This window comes from Ictalurus furcatus, chromosome 1, assembly GCF_023375685.1.
Source record: "Ictalurus furcatus strain D&B chromosome 1, Billie_1.0, whole genome shotgun sequence".
NCBI classification, from domain to species: Eukaryota; Metazoa; Chordata; class Actinopteri; order Siluriformes; family Ictaluridae; genus Ictalurus; species Ictalurus furcatus.
The window spans coordinates 35,740,190-35,756,682 of NC_071255.1; the positions used below are offsets into that span (position 1 = coordinate 35,740,190).

The 16,493-nt window shown below is 41.9% G+C and overlaps 1 protein-coding gene across 1 annotated transcript in view; it reads left to right on the plus strand.

Annotated features, from left to right (window-relative positions):
- The first annotated feature begins 366 nt into the window (after positions 1–366).
- LOC128605547 (dipeptidyl aminopeptidase-like protein 6) overlaps positions 367–16,493 on the plus strand; it is a 104,106-nt gene continuing 87,979 nt past the window's right edge. The window contains exons 1-2 of the mRNA XM_053621141.1: positions 367–551; positions 701–779. Of these exons, the coding sequence (XP_053477116.1) occupies positions 720–779 (60 nt within the window). The 5' untranslated portion in view covers positions 367–551; positions 701–719. The remainder of the gene's footprint in view (positions 552–700; positions 780–16,493) is intronic.

The window sequence follows — 16,493 nt, forward strand, 5'->3', positions numbered from 1 at the left end:
TTTTATTGTAAGCAGAGACTCGTTTTAAAGCTTGGCGAAGGAACAGAGGATAAAACACATTTAACAAAACATTTAACTGCAGAGAACATTGTTAGACAGGTGCTTTTTGTCCAGTGAAACATGAGTGTAGGAAATTTCTACCTTCTTACTGCGTTATTTTTGTGTTTTTGAGCCAGACACTTCTTTTTGAGGCGTTTGTGGCCTCTTTGGCTTTCCACAGTGCGGGGAGAATTCCCCCAGTGTTTAATCTCCACTTTACTCACTGATTCACAGCTGCTTCAGGATCACACACACACACACACACCCACACACACACGTTCCTTCACACTCCTTTCCGTGTGTGTGTGAGTGTGTGTGAAACTAGGAATATAGGAAGATAAAGAAAGGTGCAATGTTTAGTGCAGAATTTCTTATGGATTTAAAGCTTTATTTACATGAACTCACACACAGCTGGATAAAGAGCTGCTTTTTCCCCTGTGTTTGTGCTTTTAAACCTGAGCATGAACAGAGGTGTGTTAGAGTTTTAGAGAGAAGAGCGGATTCAGGAGCAGGTGAGGATTTCCTTCTGCTTCTTATCTGACTGGCTTTATAAAGAAAAGCTATAAAGGTTAAGATGCTGATTTACTTCTTACAGTGTATATGATGTGATGTAGATTCAGTGCTCTGATGTTCTGGTGTGTGTGTGTGTGTGTGGTTGCAGGTCTGAACCAGATGTGAATATGAACCAAACAGCTGGAGTAGCAAACCCATACAGGAGGAGAAGCTCCACAGGAGGGAAGGTGAGTGTATTATGGAGTGTGTATGCACTGTGCACACCGATGGATGCTGATTCGTAATGCTGTGTTCTTGTGGAAGCTGAATATCTGTGTTACAAAGTGCCTGTGCTCCAAATACTGCATGAACAACCCCTGGACTCACCACACTTAGAGGATGTTCACCTGGCTTTTTGTACTTCTGAGCAAATAAACAAATCACAGATATGACACAGAAGTATTTTTGTTTAATAGCTGAACATCCTGGCTTCATAAAACTGACCTCGAGCGAATCTAACGACTTTATTGGAGGTTATTAAGCAACTGATGAAGAGATGAGTATTCAGTACAGCATCTCAAGCTGTTGATGAGAAGAGGAACCGTCTCTCCTGCCAGAAAACCGAGCAGCTTTTGTTCTCAGAGAGAAACCTGCCGCATTTGCTTAAATAGTATGCAGTCCAATTTGCTACGTTAAAACTTTGTTCTTGACTTGAGGCTACGTCTGTTGTTTACAGTTTGAGGTCGGGTTTAGTTCTATTGCTGCGCTTTTGCACAATAATCTTTAATTCATGTGGAAATACGTTTACATAAACAGAACAGAGGTCTAGTGCATTACTTCACTGCTGTTTTGCATATCGTGACAGTTTATTATATATTTGGATAACCGGATGATAAAAAAAAAAAATCTGTTAAATTTGATTGTTACAGAACTGAATGAAGAATAATATATTTAATGCTGTTTTTGTTTTGGTGTTAATTTCAATAAATCATTTTATTGGTTTGTAGTTTTTCAGTTCATTAAATTAATTTAAATGAATTAAAAAGTCTGATATTAATACAATTTTACAAAAGAAACTTTTTTTTTAACTCGGTTTCAGTTTTCGGTCAAGTACATCCTGAATATCCTCGAAGTGTGGTGATTCCATAATTTTTTACCAGGAGTTGTATAACTACTGCTCCACGGACTGCACCTGTAACTACTGCTCCACGTACCGTATCTGTAACTACCGCTCCACGTACCGTATCTGTAACTACCGCTCCACGTACCGTATCTGTAACTACCGCTCCACGTACCGTATCTGTAACTACCGCTCCGCGTACCGTATCTGTAACTACCGCTCCAAGTACCGTATCTGTAACTACCGCTCCAAGTACCGTATCTGTAACTGCCGCTCCGCGTACCGTATCTGTAACTGCCGCTCCGCGTACCGTATCTGTAACTACCGCTCCGCGTACCGTATCTGTAACTAACGCTCCGCGTACCGTATCTGTAACTACCGCTCCACGTACCGTATCTGTAACTACCGCTCCACGTACCGTATCTGTAACTACCGCTCCGCGTACCGTATCTGTAACTACCGCTCCGCGTACCGTATCTGTAACTACCGCTCCGCGTACCGTATCTGTAACTAACGCTCCGCGTACCGTATCTGTAACTAACGCTCCGCGTACCGTATCTGTAACTGCCGCTCCGCGTACCGTATCTGTAACTGCCGCTCCGCGTACCGTATCTGTAACTGCCGCTCCGCGTACCGTATCTGTAACTAACGCTCCAAGTACCGTATCTGTAACTACCGCTCCAAGTACCGTATCTGTAACTGCCGCTCCGCGTACCGTATCTGTAACTGCCGCTCCGCGTACCGTATCTGTAACTACCGCTCCGCGTACCGTATCTGTAACTAACGCTCCGCGTACCGTATCTGTAACTACCGCTCCACGTACCGTATCTGTAACTACCGCTCCACGTACCGTATCTGTAACTACCGCTCCGCGTACCGTATCTGTAACTACCGCTCCGCGTACCGTATCTGTAACTACCGCTCCACGTACCGTATCTGTAACTACTGCTCCGCGTACCGTATCTGTAACTGCCGCTCCGCGTACCGTATCTGTAACTACTGCTCCACGTACCGTATCTGTAACTACCGCTCCACGTACCGTATCTGTAACTACTGCTCCGCGTACCGTGAGGTTTGTAGATAATTTGTGGAGACTGTCGAGGTTGTTGTAAAGTCACACGACAGAACTGCCTCATCATGTTGTCTTCTGTTATTATGATGTGCGGTCTCTGGAGAGTAAATTGGTAATGCTATACGGTTAGCCCTGTTAGCCGCACTCCCTCACCATCCCACCCCTCCTCTGGGCTCAAATGTCAAACTACACTCATGTAAAGACCTGTGTTTGGTTGTTGGAATCCAGTCTCTGATATCCTAGTCTCTACACTATTCCCTATATTTATGTAGAAGATGCACTTCCTGTTCCTGTCTATATTTGCTGTGTGTGTGTGTGTGTGTGTGTGTGTAAGCTGTGTGTAGTGTGTGAGCTGTGTGTGTGAGCTGTGTGTGTGAGAGAGCTGTGTGTGTGTGAGAGAGCTGTGTGCGAGGTGTGTGTGTGTGCGCGAGGTGTGTGCGAGCTGTGTGTGCGAGCTGTGTATGTGTGAGCTGTGTGTGTGTGAGCTGTGTGTGTGCAAGCTGTGTATGTGTGAGCTGTGTGTGCGAGCTGTGTGTGTGTGAGCTGTGTGTGTGTGAGCTGTGTGTGTGAGCTGTGTGTGTGAGCTGTGTGTGTGAGCTGTGTGTGTGAGCTGTGTGTGTGTGAGAGAGCTGTGTGCGAGGTGTGTGTGTGTGTGCGCGAGGTGTGTGCGAGCTGTGTGTGTGCGAGCTGTGTGTGTGCGAGCTGTATGTGTGAGCTGTGTGTGTGAGCTGTGTGTGTGTGTGAGCTGTGTGTGTGAGAGAGCTGTATGCGAGGTGTGTGTGAGGTGTGTGTGTGTGTGCGTGAGGTGTGTGCGTGAGGTGTGTGCGTGAGGTGTGTGCGAGCTGTGTGTGTGCGAGCTGTGTGTGTGTGAGCTGTGTGTGTGTGAGCTGTGTGTGTGTGAGCTGTGTGTGTGCGAGCTGTGTGTGTGAGGTGTGTGTGTGAGCTGTGTGTGTGTGAGAGAGCTGTGTGCGAGGTGTGTGTGTGTGTGTGCGAGCTGTGTGTGTGCGAGCTGTGTGTGTGCGAGCTGTGTGTGCGAGCTGTGTGTGTGCGAGCTGTGTGTGTGTGAGCTGTGTGTGTGAGAGAGCTGTGTGTGTGTGAGAGCGCTGTGTGCGAGGTGTGTGTGTGTGCGCGAGGTGTGTGCGAGCTGTGTGTGTGCGAGCTGTGTGTGTGAGCTGTGTGTGTGCGAGCTGTGTGTGTGCGAGCTGTGTGTGTGAGCTGTGTGTGTGAGCTGTGTGTGTGAGCTGTGTGTGCGAGCTGTGTGTGTGAGCTGTGTGTGTGCGAGCTGTGTGTGTGCGAGCTGTGTGTGTGCGAGCTGTGTGTGTGTGAGAGAGCTGTGTGCGAGGTGTGTGTGTGTGTGTGCGAGCTGTGTGTGTGCGAGCTGTGTGTGTGCGAGCTGTGTGTGTGTGAGCTGTGTGTGTGAGAGAGCTGTGTGTGTGTGAGAGCGCTGTGTGCGAGGTGTGTGTGTGTGTGCGCGAGGTGTGTGCGAGCTGTGTGTGTGAGCTGTGTGTGTGCGAGCTGTGTGTGTGCGAGCTGTGTGTGCGAGCTGTGTGTGCGAGCTGTGTGTGCGAGCTGTGTGTGTGCGAGCTGTGTGTGTGAGAGCTCTGTGTGTGTGGTGTAGTTTTGTATTTGATCTTAAACCAGAAGTGGGCGTGGCCTAAACCAGAAGTGCTTTCTGAATGTCTGTATTTCTGTACTGATTTAATCTCCTTCCTGCTTCGAGCACCTAATTATGAAAAACCCACTACAAACTCAGGGGTCCGTCAGATTTAAACAGATTTTATTTTAGAAGCTGACGCACTCGGACCACTAGAGGTCTCTGTTGATATGTTCATGCGGATGTTTAACTTCTGCACATACCGAGTCTCCTGTGAACACGCTCAGTCCTGTTTGTCTTTCCTCTTCTACTCCTGTATACTGTCATGATCCGCATTCCTTTCAAGCTGCTCATACTGGTGACCTGAAGCTCGTTTCTTTCATGCTAGCCGTAGGAGTTCTACGAATATTCATTTTTACTGCTTGTCCGATAATCCATAAAAGTATCATTCGACTACTCAGCTTTTCCTTTAGCAAAAGCAATAACTGATTCAGAATGCTGCTGTTTGTAGACTGTTCATTTTATTGCAGCCCGTGTCCGTCATCAGAGCCCTCCTTATGCCGTAATGAGCGGATGTGAAGTCTGCAGCAGGATTTGGGAGATTTTGCAGCCATGTTCAACTCCAGCTTCAGTAGCATCTGAAAGTGAGTCCGTATCTGCGTCTTTCAGCCGTCATGAGCCGGCAGTGGCTGATCCGACTCTAATCTGACTAAACGGGATCGGATAGTGATACGCAACCCGCGGCTCAGAATGTGCACGGGCACACTCACGCTTCATACAGAAGTGACAGTGGTCCATTAAAGCAGAGGTTCTCAACCTTTTGTAACTAAAGAACCCCCCCCCCAAGCCTCCCCATCATGTGGCAACCCCCCCCCCTTTCCTTACTGTCTATCTTGCTGTTTATTTCCACCACAGCAACGGTTACTAAATCTATTACTCAGCTAGTCTGTGTATTATGTGCACTAGACTCTCCATATGTGCGGATTATGCTCTGAGCATTATATCTGTTGTGTGTTTAAAAACGTTCTTCCTTCTGTCAGTCGTCACGCTTCCGGTCCACGTCCGATCACGCTCCGATAGAGGCAGGTTTTGTGTCGGATGGACGGTTTTGATGGGTCGGGTATATTTTTTTTGAGCTGAGATCTGAAAACTAAGCATAACCAGAATCTGGTTCTGAGACTCAACGGAGCAGAGATGCTGGAGTACTGTAGAACTTTCCTGACAAGGCTGTGAACATTTACCGAAAGTCTGTGCACACCATCTCTCACATGCAGACTCCCAGGAGCTTCGGTGTTTTTAAAATGAGGAGAGTATTTGTGCTCTAATGATGTTGTGGTGCGTCATTTCACGCTCCTTCGGCAAGTGTACAACGTCCCTGACAGCAGGTTGCATCATGATTACCGCGGATTTCATTGAGTGTGTAAAAACAGGAAGAGGAACATTAATGCCTGGAGCTTTTGTTTCTCTTCGGTGACAGTAATGCGCTGTGGAGATGCAGAGCGTGAGCGGTGTGTGTGTGTGTGTGTGTGTGTTGGGGAGGCTGGGTATGTTTTAATGGGACAAGATAGGAATGTCTGACAGTTTTAACTGACGTTTCACAGATCCTCATTTTGTCTCTCCGGGTTTTCGGTTACAGGAATTGAGGCGTAGCGCAGCATTAATTAGCTGCATTGATATTTACGTCAGTGGAAGCTCCTCACGAGGACAAGACAAGACAGATGTCGGCGTGTGTATAAAGTAGGATAATCATGCGTTTATATATAAAAGGCCTCAAGCGTCGATCTCCACTCAGTACATATTTATTAGTACAGTTCAGGTCATAAGTTTACATACGTCTTGCAGAATCCGCAAAATGTTAATAATTAAAAATAAATAAATAAGACGAATCCTGTTCACAAGTTTACCCCCCTCCCCCCCCCTCCCTCCCCGGTTCTTAATGTATCGTCTCGCCTTCTTGAGCATCGGTGAACGTTTGCACCTTGTGTAATAGTCGTGTACGAGTCCCTCGGTCGTCCTTAGAGTGAAAAGATGGATCTGAACATCATAGAGTCGCTGAAAAGAAGTAAAATATGCAGAAGATGCTGGAAAAGCAAATGATGTGCAGGATTTTTCTGAAGAACAGTGGGCGGTTTAACTGCTCAGGACAAACAAGGAGCTCGTGACAAAACATAAACACAGTCGCTGATCATCCAGGTAACGACACACAGTATTAATAATCGAGCGTGTGTAAACTTTTGAACTGGTTTGTTTGTGTAGGTTCAGTTATTATGGACTAATACGTAAACATCTGTTATGTGAAATAGTTTATTCAGGGCAGGACTAAATAAAAAAAACACACAGTGCAATTTTTTATGGTCCCTCTTATTTATTTCGAATTGTTAACCTTTTGCAGATTCTTGCAAGCCGTATGTAAACTTATGACCTCAACCGTATATAGCTCACTATTACAATAAGAAGCGTAGATATCTCTGTGGAATGTACCGTATACGAATCCATTAATTACAGAACCTGCGTTAGCCAACAGGAAAGAAGTGTACACACTGAAGTGTGCCAGCTATCGATCACGTCCTCCATCATTATTATTCCTCCAGTCCACTGTAATCGACATTTATCAATCGATTCCACACACTCGAGTGCATGTAGATGATAATTGATCTTTGAACTGTGTGTGTGTGTGTGTGTGTGTGTGTGTCTGGACGTATGCCCTACCGTCTACCTAATTAATACGTTTTAAATGTCTCCTATTCATTATCTAGATCTTTAACCACATGCGATCAGCTCATTTGGGGTGTAAGATAGATATACGGAGTCACCTGTAATCAATCTATCACAGGGCACCATGCACACACACACACACACACACACACACACTTTCACAAACTGATTCACACCTAGGGGCAATTTAGTAAGACCTCTCCACCTTCCATGCTTGTGGGAGGAAGGAGGAAACCGGAGAACCCAGAGGAAACCCACAAGGGCACAGCTAGAAACGGGCTGGTGTGATGAAGCTGTGAAGAGTTACTATTACCACCCCGGAGGTGATTATTTTCCAATAACTGCACGTCCTGAAATGTTTTATCCCGCTTCTACGACACAGCCTGTCATGAAAGCGCGACACAAAATACTGTTTATAGCTACAGTTAATGTTGCGAAACATCTGCAAGACAAGTTCTCACCCGTTATCACTTACGTTATAGCAGCTGTAAAGCAGTCGTTCCCAAAGCATGAACTACCCCGTACCGAAGACTTTCCTGCATCGGAATATGTATTGTTACTGTTACTGTTACAAAGCGCTGACACTGGAGGCTCCTTCCACGAATGTTACCTCAGTGAAAAATCTCATCAGCTACACACATTTTTTGTTTTCTGTTTACGCGGAGCGCCCGCCCTACAAGTCCCCACGAATGAGCTGTTACTATAGAAACGATAACGTATTAGAACGAGCGCATTAATATAAACCTGTGATTCGCAGCTGCGCCACTGCTACTGTCAGAGCCGCTGTTCTAGAAAATGAATCAACACCTTCTGGCCAATCAGAATCCGGAATTTCTATGAGTCGATAATACACTCTTACCATTGGAATATGTGGTAAATAGGAGTGTTCTGTAGGGTGGAGATGGACATAATCGTTTGCTATAACGCAGTGCTTTACTGTGCAATAACTACAGGAACTACACTATTTAGTATGTTGGACTTTTTACTTGTTTCCAGCACCTTGAAAGAGGTGCACAGGTGTGTGTAAACGCAGCGTCTGTCACCTTTCACTAAGCAGCGTTACACAGAGCTTTTCGATGGCTTCGTATCTGTCCTAGAAACAGCGTCGTCAATATGCTCTGAGGTGTTTTTTTCTGCTGTAAAACCACGCTGTAGTAACTGAAGCGATATTCAGAGACGGTGGCGAGACAGTGCTGGGTGTTTACGGATGGGAGCCTTATACAGTAAAAACCTGACACGTGATTAAAACCGCTTGTTTTTCATAATGACAACTGCTAAATTTTTGTATCATGGTCGCCATGTCAGGCTTCTGGGGTTTGTTATTTTCTCCCATTTGCAGTTGTTTTCACTCGTTCTTATTTTCTCCACATTTCGACCATTTTCCTTCTTGCGCAGCACTTTAACCACTTCATTTCTCTGTCATCTTTTTTGACACGAAATATTACAAAACACAACAGCGAGTAGTTTTTTTTTATTAAACCCTGCAGTATCAAATTATTTTAGTAGCTTTATTCTACAGATGAAAGCTTATTACATCTAGCCTTATTGAGTGAAAATGCTCATAGCGCTGATTTCAGTCCTACCGTGAATATTTCTCTTAAAATCAATTCAGTTAAAATGAAAATTGAATGCACATCTAGCACATGCAGGCAGCATTTTTAAAAGACCGGGTAAAGACACGTGTCAAATTTGATTCGCAAAGCATTACAGTGTGAATAGTGTGTGTGTGTGTGTGTGTGTGTGTGTGTGTGTGTGTGTGTGCGGGGGGTTGTTTGGTGGGTTTCCATGATGCTCTTTCCACCTCTAGGTCTGTTATCAGCTAAATCAAAACTGATTTGTTATGCTGTTGAGTGTAATGTGAGGCAGACACACAGCTATATGAACCTTCACACGACCTCGCTGCTCGTATCTGTGCTGCGTCTGCTGTGTGTTTGCGACTGTGTTTCCATTCTCTCTCTCTTTCTCTCTCTTTCTCTCTCTCTCTCTCACTCTCTCTCTCTCTCTCTCGCTCCAGCTCTCTCCTGCATCAGCTCCTGCAGACTGAAAAACAGAAAAGAAAAGAACAAATGCTGGACTTCATGCACTCATTTTTCACTTTGCACAGAAAGCAAGAGCAGGAGAAAGAAAATAATGAATCTGGGTTGGAAATAACGAGGCCTGCCGTTAGAGCCGAGCAATCAGATTAATATTTGCATGTGCTAGAGCGCAACACAGTACACTGTCTTCTTAAAAAGATGATAATCAAAAGTTCATAACCTTTTGCTCAACATGCCGATCAGGACAAACCCTGGACAATCCTGGAACCCGTGGAGAATAGAGCAGGTTCTGTAGGTTTTGTGTGATCAAGCACAAGTGGACTGCATGTGTAATGGTTTAATCATACACCTCAGCACAGTGTACACCCACTGCTGTGTTCATTATCTAGAATAATTATATTTCATATTTCTGAAGATATCACGGTCAGCAGGTCAGCTATTCAAGTGATTTGTGAAAAACTCCACACTGAAGCAGATTAAATATGATATTATATTATATTGGTATTCCGCAGCTATCAATGTCTCATCTTGAAATAAAACACAGCTTGCCATGTTACAGAGAAACCGTACTATACTATAATATACTCTACTCTATCATACTATACTATACACTATACTACATTATACTATACTATACACTATATTATACTATACACTATACTATAATATACTCTATCATACTATGCTATACTATACTATATTATACACTATACTATACACTATACTACATTATACTATACTATACACTATATTAAACTATACACTATATTATACTATACACTATACTATAATATACTCTATCATACTATGCTATACTATACTATATTATACACTATACTATACACTATACTACATTATACTATACTATACACTATATTAAACTATACACTATATTATACTATACACTATACTATAATATACTCTATCATACTATGCTATACTATACTATATTATACACTATACTATACACTATACTACATTATACTATACTATACACTATATTAAACTATACACTATACTATACACTATATTATACTATACACTATACTATAATATACTCTATCATACTATGCTATACTATACTATATTATACACTATACTATACACTATACTACATTATACTATACTATACACTATATTAAACTATACACTATATTATACTATACACTATACTATAATATACTCTATCATACTATGCTATACTATACTATATTATACACTATACTATACACTATACTACATTATACTATACTATACACTATATTAAACTATACACTATATTATACTATACACTATACTATAATATACTCTATCATACTATGCTATACTATACTATATTATACACTATACTATACACTATACTACATTATACTATACTATACACTATATTAAACTATACACTATATTATACTATACACTATACTATAATATACTCTATCATACTATGCTATACTATACTATATTATACACTATACTATACACTATACTACATTATACTATACTATACACTATATTAAACTATACACTATACTATACTATACACTATATTATACTATACACTATAGTATACTCTATCATACTATGCTGTAGGGGCGCACGGTGGCTTAGTGGTTAGCACGTTCGCCTCACACCTGCTGGGTTCGATTCCCGCTGAGGCCATGTATGTGCATTTGCATGTTCTCCCCGTGCTGCGGGGGTTTCCTCCGGTACTCCGGTTTCCTCCCCCAGTCCAAAGACATGCATGGTAGGCTGACTGGTGTGTCTAAAGTGTCCGTAGTGTATGAATGGGTGTGTGAGTGTGTATGTGATTGTGCCCTGTCCAGGGTGTACCCCGCCTTGTGCCCGATGCTGCCTGGGATTGGCTCCAGGTTCCCCCTGACCCTGAAGAAGGAGTAAGCGGTAGAAGATGGATGGATACTATGCTATCTATAGTATATAAATGGATACTATGCTATATTATACACTATACTGTACTATATACACTATATTATACTATACACTATACAACATATACTACACTATACTATACTACACACTATGCACTATATTATACTACACACTATACTACATTATACTATAACATACACTATACTATACTACACACTATACACTATATTATACTATACACTATACTACATTATACTATAACATACACTATACTATACACTATACTATACTATACATTATACTATACTACATTATACTATACTATACTATACACTATATTACATTATACTATACTATACACTATACTATACTATATATTATACTGCATTATACTATACACCATAGTGTATTATACTATACACTACACAATATACTGCATTACACTATACGATACACTATACTATATTATACTATACTATAATATACTGTACACTATACATGGTATTATAATATACTATACAATATACTACATTATCCTATACTATACACTATACACTATGCTGTTAGCTCCTATAAGCAAAATGTCTTTCCTCACTCACCAAAATTCCAGCAAATGAGAAATCCAGCCTAGGTGGATATCAGAACATTTACATTTATGGCATGTGGCAGACGCCCTTATCCAAAGTGATTTATATTTTATCTGATTGATACAACTGAGCAGTTGAGGACTAAGGGACTTTTTTTTCAGCAGGAGGGAGATTGTGAAACCCAATAGAAGAAGAAGCCTTTATTTGTCACGTATACGTTACAGCACAGTGAAATTCTTTTCCTCGTATATCCCAGCTTGTTGGGAATTTGGGGTCAGGATGCAGGGTCAGCCATGATGCAGTGCCCCTGGAGCAGGGAGGGTTGGGGACCTTGCTCGGGGGCCCAATGGTAGCAGCTTGGCAGTGCTGGGGCTCTAACCCCCGACCTTCTGATCAGCAACCCAGAGCCTTAACTGTTGAGCCACCGCTGCCCTTACGCATACAATACTGAGATTTAAAATAAAATTGACAAATGATATGGTGCAGTGTTCTGGGCATTGTATCAGTGCAATGTTTCACATTTAAAAACCTAAAACTTAGAAAAAATAATGTAAATAAATAAATAAAGTAAGTTTTTTCCCCCTCTGTTTGCTTTTATAATGGGAAGAAAGTTAAGAAAGCACAAATAAAGAAAAAAAAAACCCAGTAGTGTTTTCTCTCCCCGTGTAACCCGTCTTGGTTCGCTGAGTATTTACTCACGCTTCAGCCGTGAGCAAACAGTCAGCTCTGAGCTCGGCAGGGCTGTATGTCTGTGCGCAGGTAGAATAATGAGTTTACACTAAACAAAATATTGTCTTGTGCCTCAGTCTCAGTCTGTGAGTGCTCACAGTAGTTTAGTGGAGCTGATATCAGGAACACTGTGTCAATGAAGCAAATGTAGCAGTGAAGCAAAGTAGATCCCACCAGAGCTGCCTGTAATTGCTTTTGGGTTTTGTGTCAGGAGTCCTTTAAGTTTGAAAGAAACATTGCATTGAAGACTTGGGTAAATTTAATGAGCTTTATGTGCATTACGAGCATCTTTAGGGGCGTATACTTTAGGTGCACAATAGCAAGTGACAAACTGACAGCATGACATTTAACTCTTTTTTTTTTTTTTTTTTTTTTTATTTTAACCAGAGGCCAACACCTGTTTTGGGTGTGCCCATGTTCAGCATTGAATTTATTTGTGATGTCACAGTAGTGCTTAATGGCTCAGGCGTTTAGAAATTTGCAGTTTTTCTAGGTTCTGTTATTTTTATAATTTTATTGTGGCAGTTGTATGCAGTGTTTTACTATCAAAAAGCTTTATCCCTGTTTACACTAGTGGGTTTTCGTTTTAAAATGAAAATGATCCTCGTCCACACTGGGTTTCCGCTGTTTCAGAAACGATCTCCATCCACACGACGTGACCGAAAAATGCATGTCACATGACCATTCATGCACACTGGCCATGCGCATACAAGTGTAAACAGGAAGTTGGTTGCTAGTCCAAACCGGCGTTCCGTCTAGGGCTTACGCCGCTCGAAATGAGATTTGTTGGCGATCGCTCTAATCGTAGCTTGTCACTTGCGCATGTAACAGCTGCAGTATGGCTGCTAAGAATGACGACAAAGCCAGCAAAGCTTCCGGTTCAGTCTCCGTGTTGTTGTGTATACGGTGAAGGTAGCATAACGGTCATATAGTAGCGGCTTGACGAATCAGGGAAGGATACACGATGATCCAGAAGACCCGATCAGGGGGCGGATGTGGGCGGGGCCACACCTTCGTTTTCAAAAGTCTTCGTTTTGGTCTGTTTACTCTGAAACGTGAGCCCGGAGTTTTCAAACTAAAACGGGGTCTTCGGCGTTTCCGAAAGTCTCCGTTTCCGAGGGTCGAGAACACCGGAGTAGTGTAAACGAAAACGCACAGGGCCTTAGTTGTGCTGTCTGTTTTATCTCTGTACCACTGTTATTGTGGAGAAGTGTGCATTGATTGTCCAGCAGAAGGCTCACACCCCTCCCTTCTGCAGTCTCTCTGCTGACCAGAAGCTGAACAGAGTCACGATACTCTACACACAGAAACCCAACAGTGTCCTGCCTCATCTTATAACAGACTCGCAGCGATAAAATAATTCCGCTGGCAGAATGGCACGCCGCTGTACCGTGAGAAAGTGTTAAATTCCACAATTCTATGCAAATTAGATATGATTCGGTAAAGCAACAATTCCAAACGTTTGGCTCGAATGATCCCTCAGACCAGCTGAATGGCGAGTGTGGTCTGACGTTTCTTCAGTTCCGCGCTCTCTTTAGTTCCTAATTCCCATTTACTGTTTGGAAGAAAAACTTATAACCGTGCTTTCGTGTGATCTTGTCGTATACGACCTACCGTTAAACGTATGTAGAGGTATTACGAAGAAAAATAAAGCATGGAAGGAAGTAGCTCAGCTTGTAGCATGCACGTAATAAGTAGCTAAAGCTTTGCTAGTACGAAAGCTAGCATGAACTTCAACAAATCAACAAACTAACTGATTGTTTTATTTGTGTTCATATTTGTGCATTTTTGTTGAACTCTTTAGCTTTAATCTATAAATTTTGACAACTACCATTTCTCATTGGAACTTAAAAATAAAAAGATTAGACAGTACACGCCCACAAGAGACGAAGGATAAGTGGTACAAGCAGCAACCTGTCGCCTGCTAGGGTACGACACCAAGGTGCTGCGCAGTTACTATGTTTTCTAGGTTGTGTAACAAGTTGAGCTTTAGAATTGGAGTCTAATCCGCTGTTGTTTGCGATTCAGACCATGTGACCCGCAGAAGTGTGAAAGTGTGTAGTGAGGGATTTAAAAGCATTACAGCCCCTCCTACGGTTTGACAGAAACTCAGATGATTATAAGACTTTAGCAGAGGGCAAGACCCCCTGAATCTTTTTAACTCTGGACTTAAAACTTCCACAAAATACTGTACCAATTAGCAGAGAAATGAGAGCAAGAGAGAACGAGAGAGAGAGAGAGAGAGAGAGAGAGAGAGAGAGAGAGAGAGAGATCATCGCGCTTTCTGTAGAAGTTTAATGGTGATCTTCCTCATTATCCCATCACTTACTCATAACACTGAGTGGATTGTGTTTCATAGCCCGACCTGTGTGTTCTGAAAGTTGACGCTGTAGAAGATGATGATGATGATGATGATGATGAGAGACAGATTGAGGAATCAGGGATTGACATTATGGAAATGTAATGTTTCTGAATAAGGGACTGTTACTGAGTGAAATCTGCAGGACTGTCACTCAGATGGAACAGCAGAAGATGGAGAGGAAATCATTTAAATATAAGATGTGCCTCCAAGCTAAAAGTTTATGACCCCACAGTGAGGAGAGTGTGTAGAGTCGTACACAGAGGCATATTTTCTCCCAGCATCTGTGTACAACTGAATAAAATTGAGTGACTCAGCACACTCAGACGAGAGCACTAACTCATCACATCTGTTATAAAAGCCTATGGGTACAATGCTGCCAATGCAAAAATATCACTATACTATACTATAAAACATGATATTGATTGGAGTTTTATTCCTCTTATACCACAATCTGCCAATGCTAACATTAAATCTTTTATAAACATCAGAATTTCCATGCATATAAAGTTATATTTAATGTTGTAGAATGTTTGCAGATCAACTAAAGGTCTGTTCTCACATACTGTAGATTGTAGCAGCGATACACAGTCGTTAACTCACCAGCATCTCTATTTTCTCTAAGTTGATCGGACAAAAACTCAAATTTTGATCACTTGAAAGAACGGGTGGTTCAAACAAAAGATGCCATGTTCTAAGTTAACACATCTATATGTAAGCAGGAAATAAAAGCTGAAATTCTGATCTGTCGTCTCAGTCATTTTTTGATCTCAAACTCAGATGTCTTCAGTGGATAGAAAAGCAAAATATTTGGTCTTGTCGTTACAATACTTTCGGGGTGGTGTAACCTAATGTCTGGTTTGTTATCACGCTTAGAAAGGAACACATTATTACGGACACAAAGTGATTTCTAAAGTTATATACAGCAGTTTAAGATGAACTTTACTGTTGCACAAACTTTTGCTCTTGAAACTTCTTGTATACACTTTAAAAGCACGGTGCGACACTTTACAAACCGGGCTTTGCGCTCTAATTAGTAAATGCATTACCTCAAAAAGGTGCGGGTACGGGATATGAAGTACGATTGTCTGCGATTTTATTTCCTCTAAAAAGCTTTTCCAAAAAATTGAAAGGATTAATCTAACCCACCTGATGGAGCCAAGCGAAATGTTCAGCTGTTCAAAAATGCTTCGGAATATCTGAGCCAGAGATGAAAAATTACGACTAGCCCTGCACTCAGGTAGAGTAAAGCTCCAAGAGGTGCATTTAGCAAATTCATAAAGCTGAAAAAGTCAGCTTTCTTGATGTCATGCTCGTCTTCTGTGTGACAGTTATACGAACAGGAAGCTGGTCCTCGATCTGAGACGTGATAAATGTGCACCCCTGAGCAGAGCTGCTCACCTGACACGCACAATTAATTACACGCTTTCAGAGAAGACGATGTTTTGTTTTGTTTGACTTTACACGACACTACTAGGACCTTAAACGTGATGTATGTCCTGTGATTTACTGTACTGCTGGGAATATTTCCTCATTTTATGTAGTATATATTCATACAGAAACCAAATAATCCTCCAGAAATTCAGCACCACAGAGTGTGTGTGTATATGTGTGTATTTGTGTGTGTGTGTGTGTATATATATATATATATATATATATATATATGTATATTCATATTGAAACGCTTATTCATTCCCAACACAGCAGGAAGAACTCAGTGACATTTAATTTAGTACCCGAGTGACAGTGAAACACTCTGACTGATCGATATCATCTCGTTTGTAAAAGGTTTGACAGTGTGCTTGCAGGGAAAGACATATTTCAGCTCCTCCCCTGATATTTTCCACCAAAAGGTCAATGTGT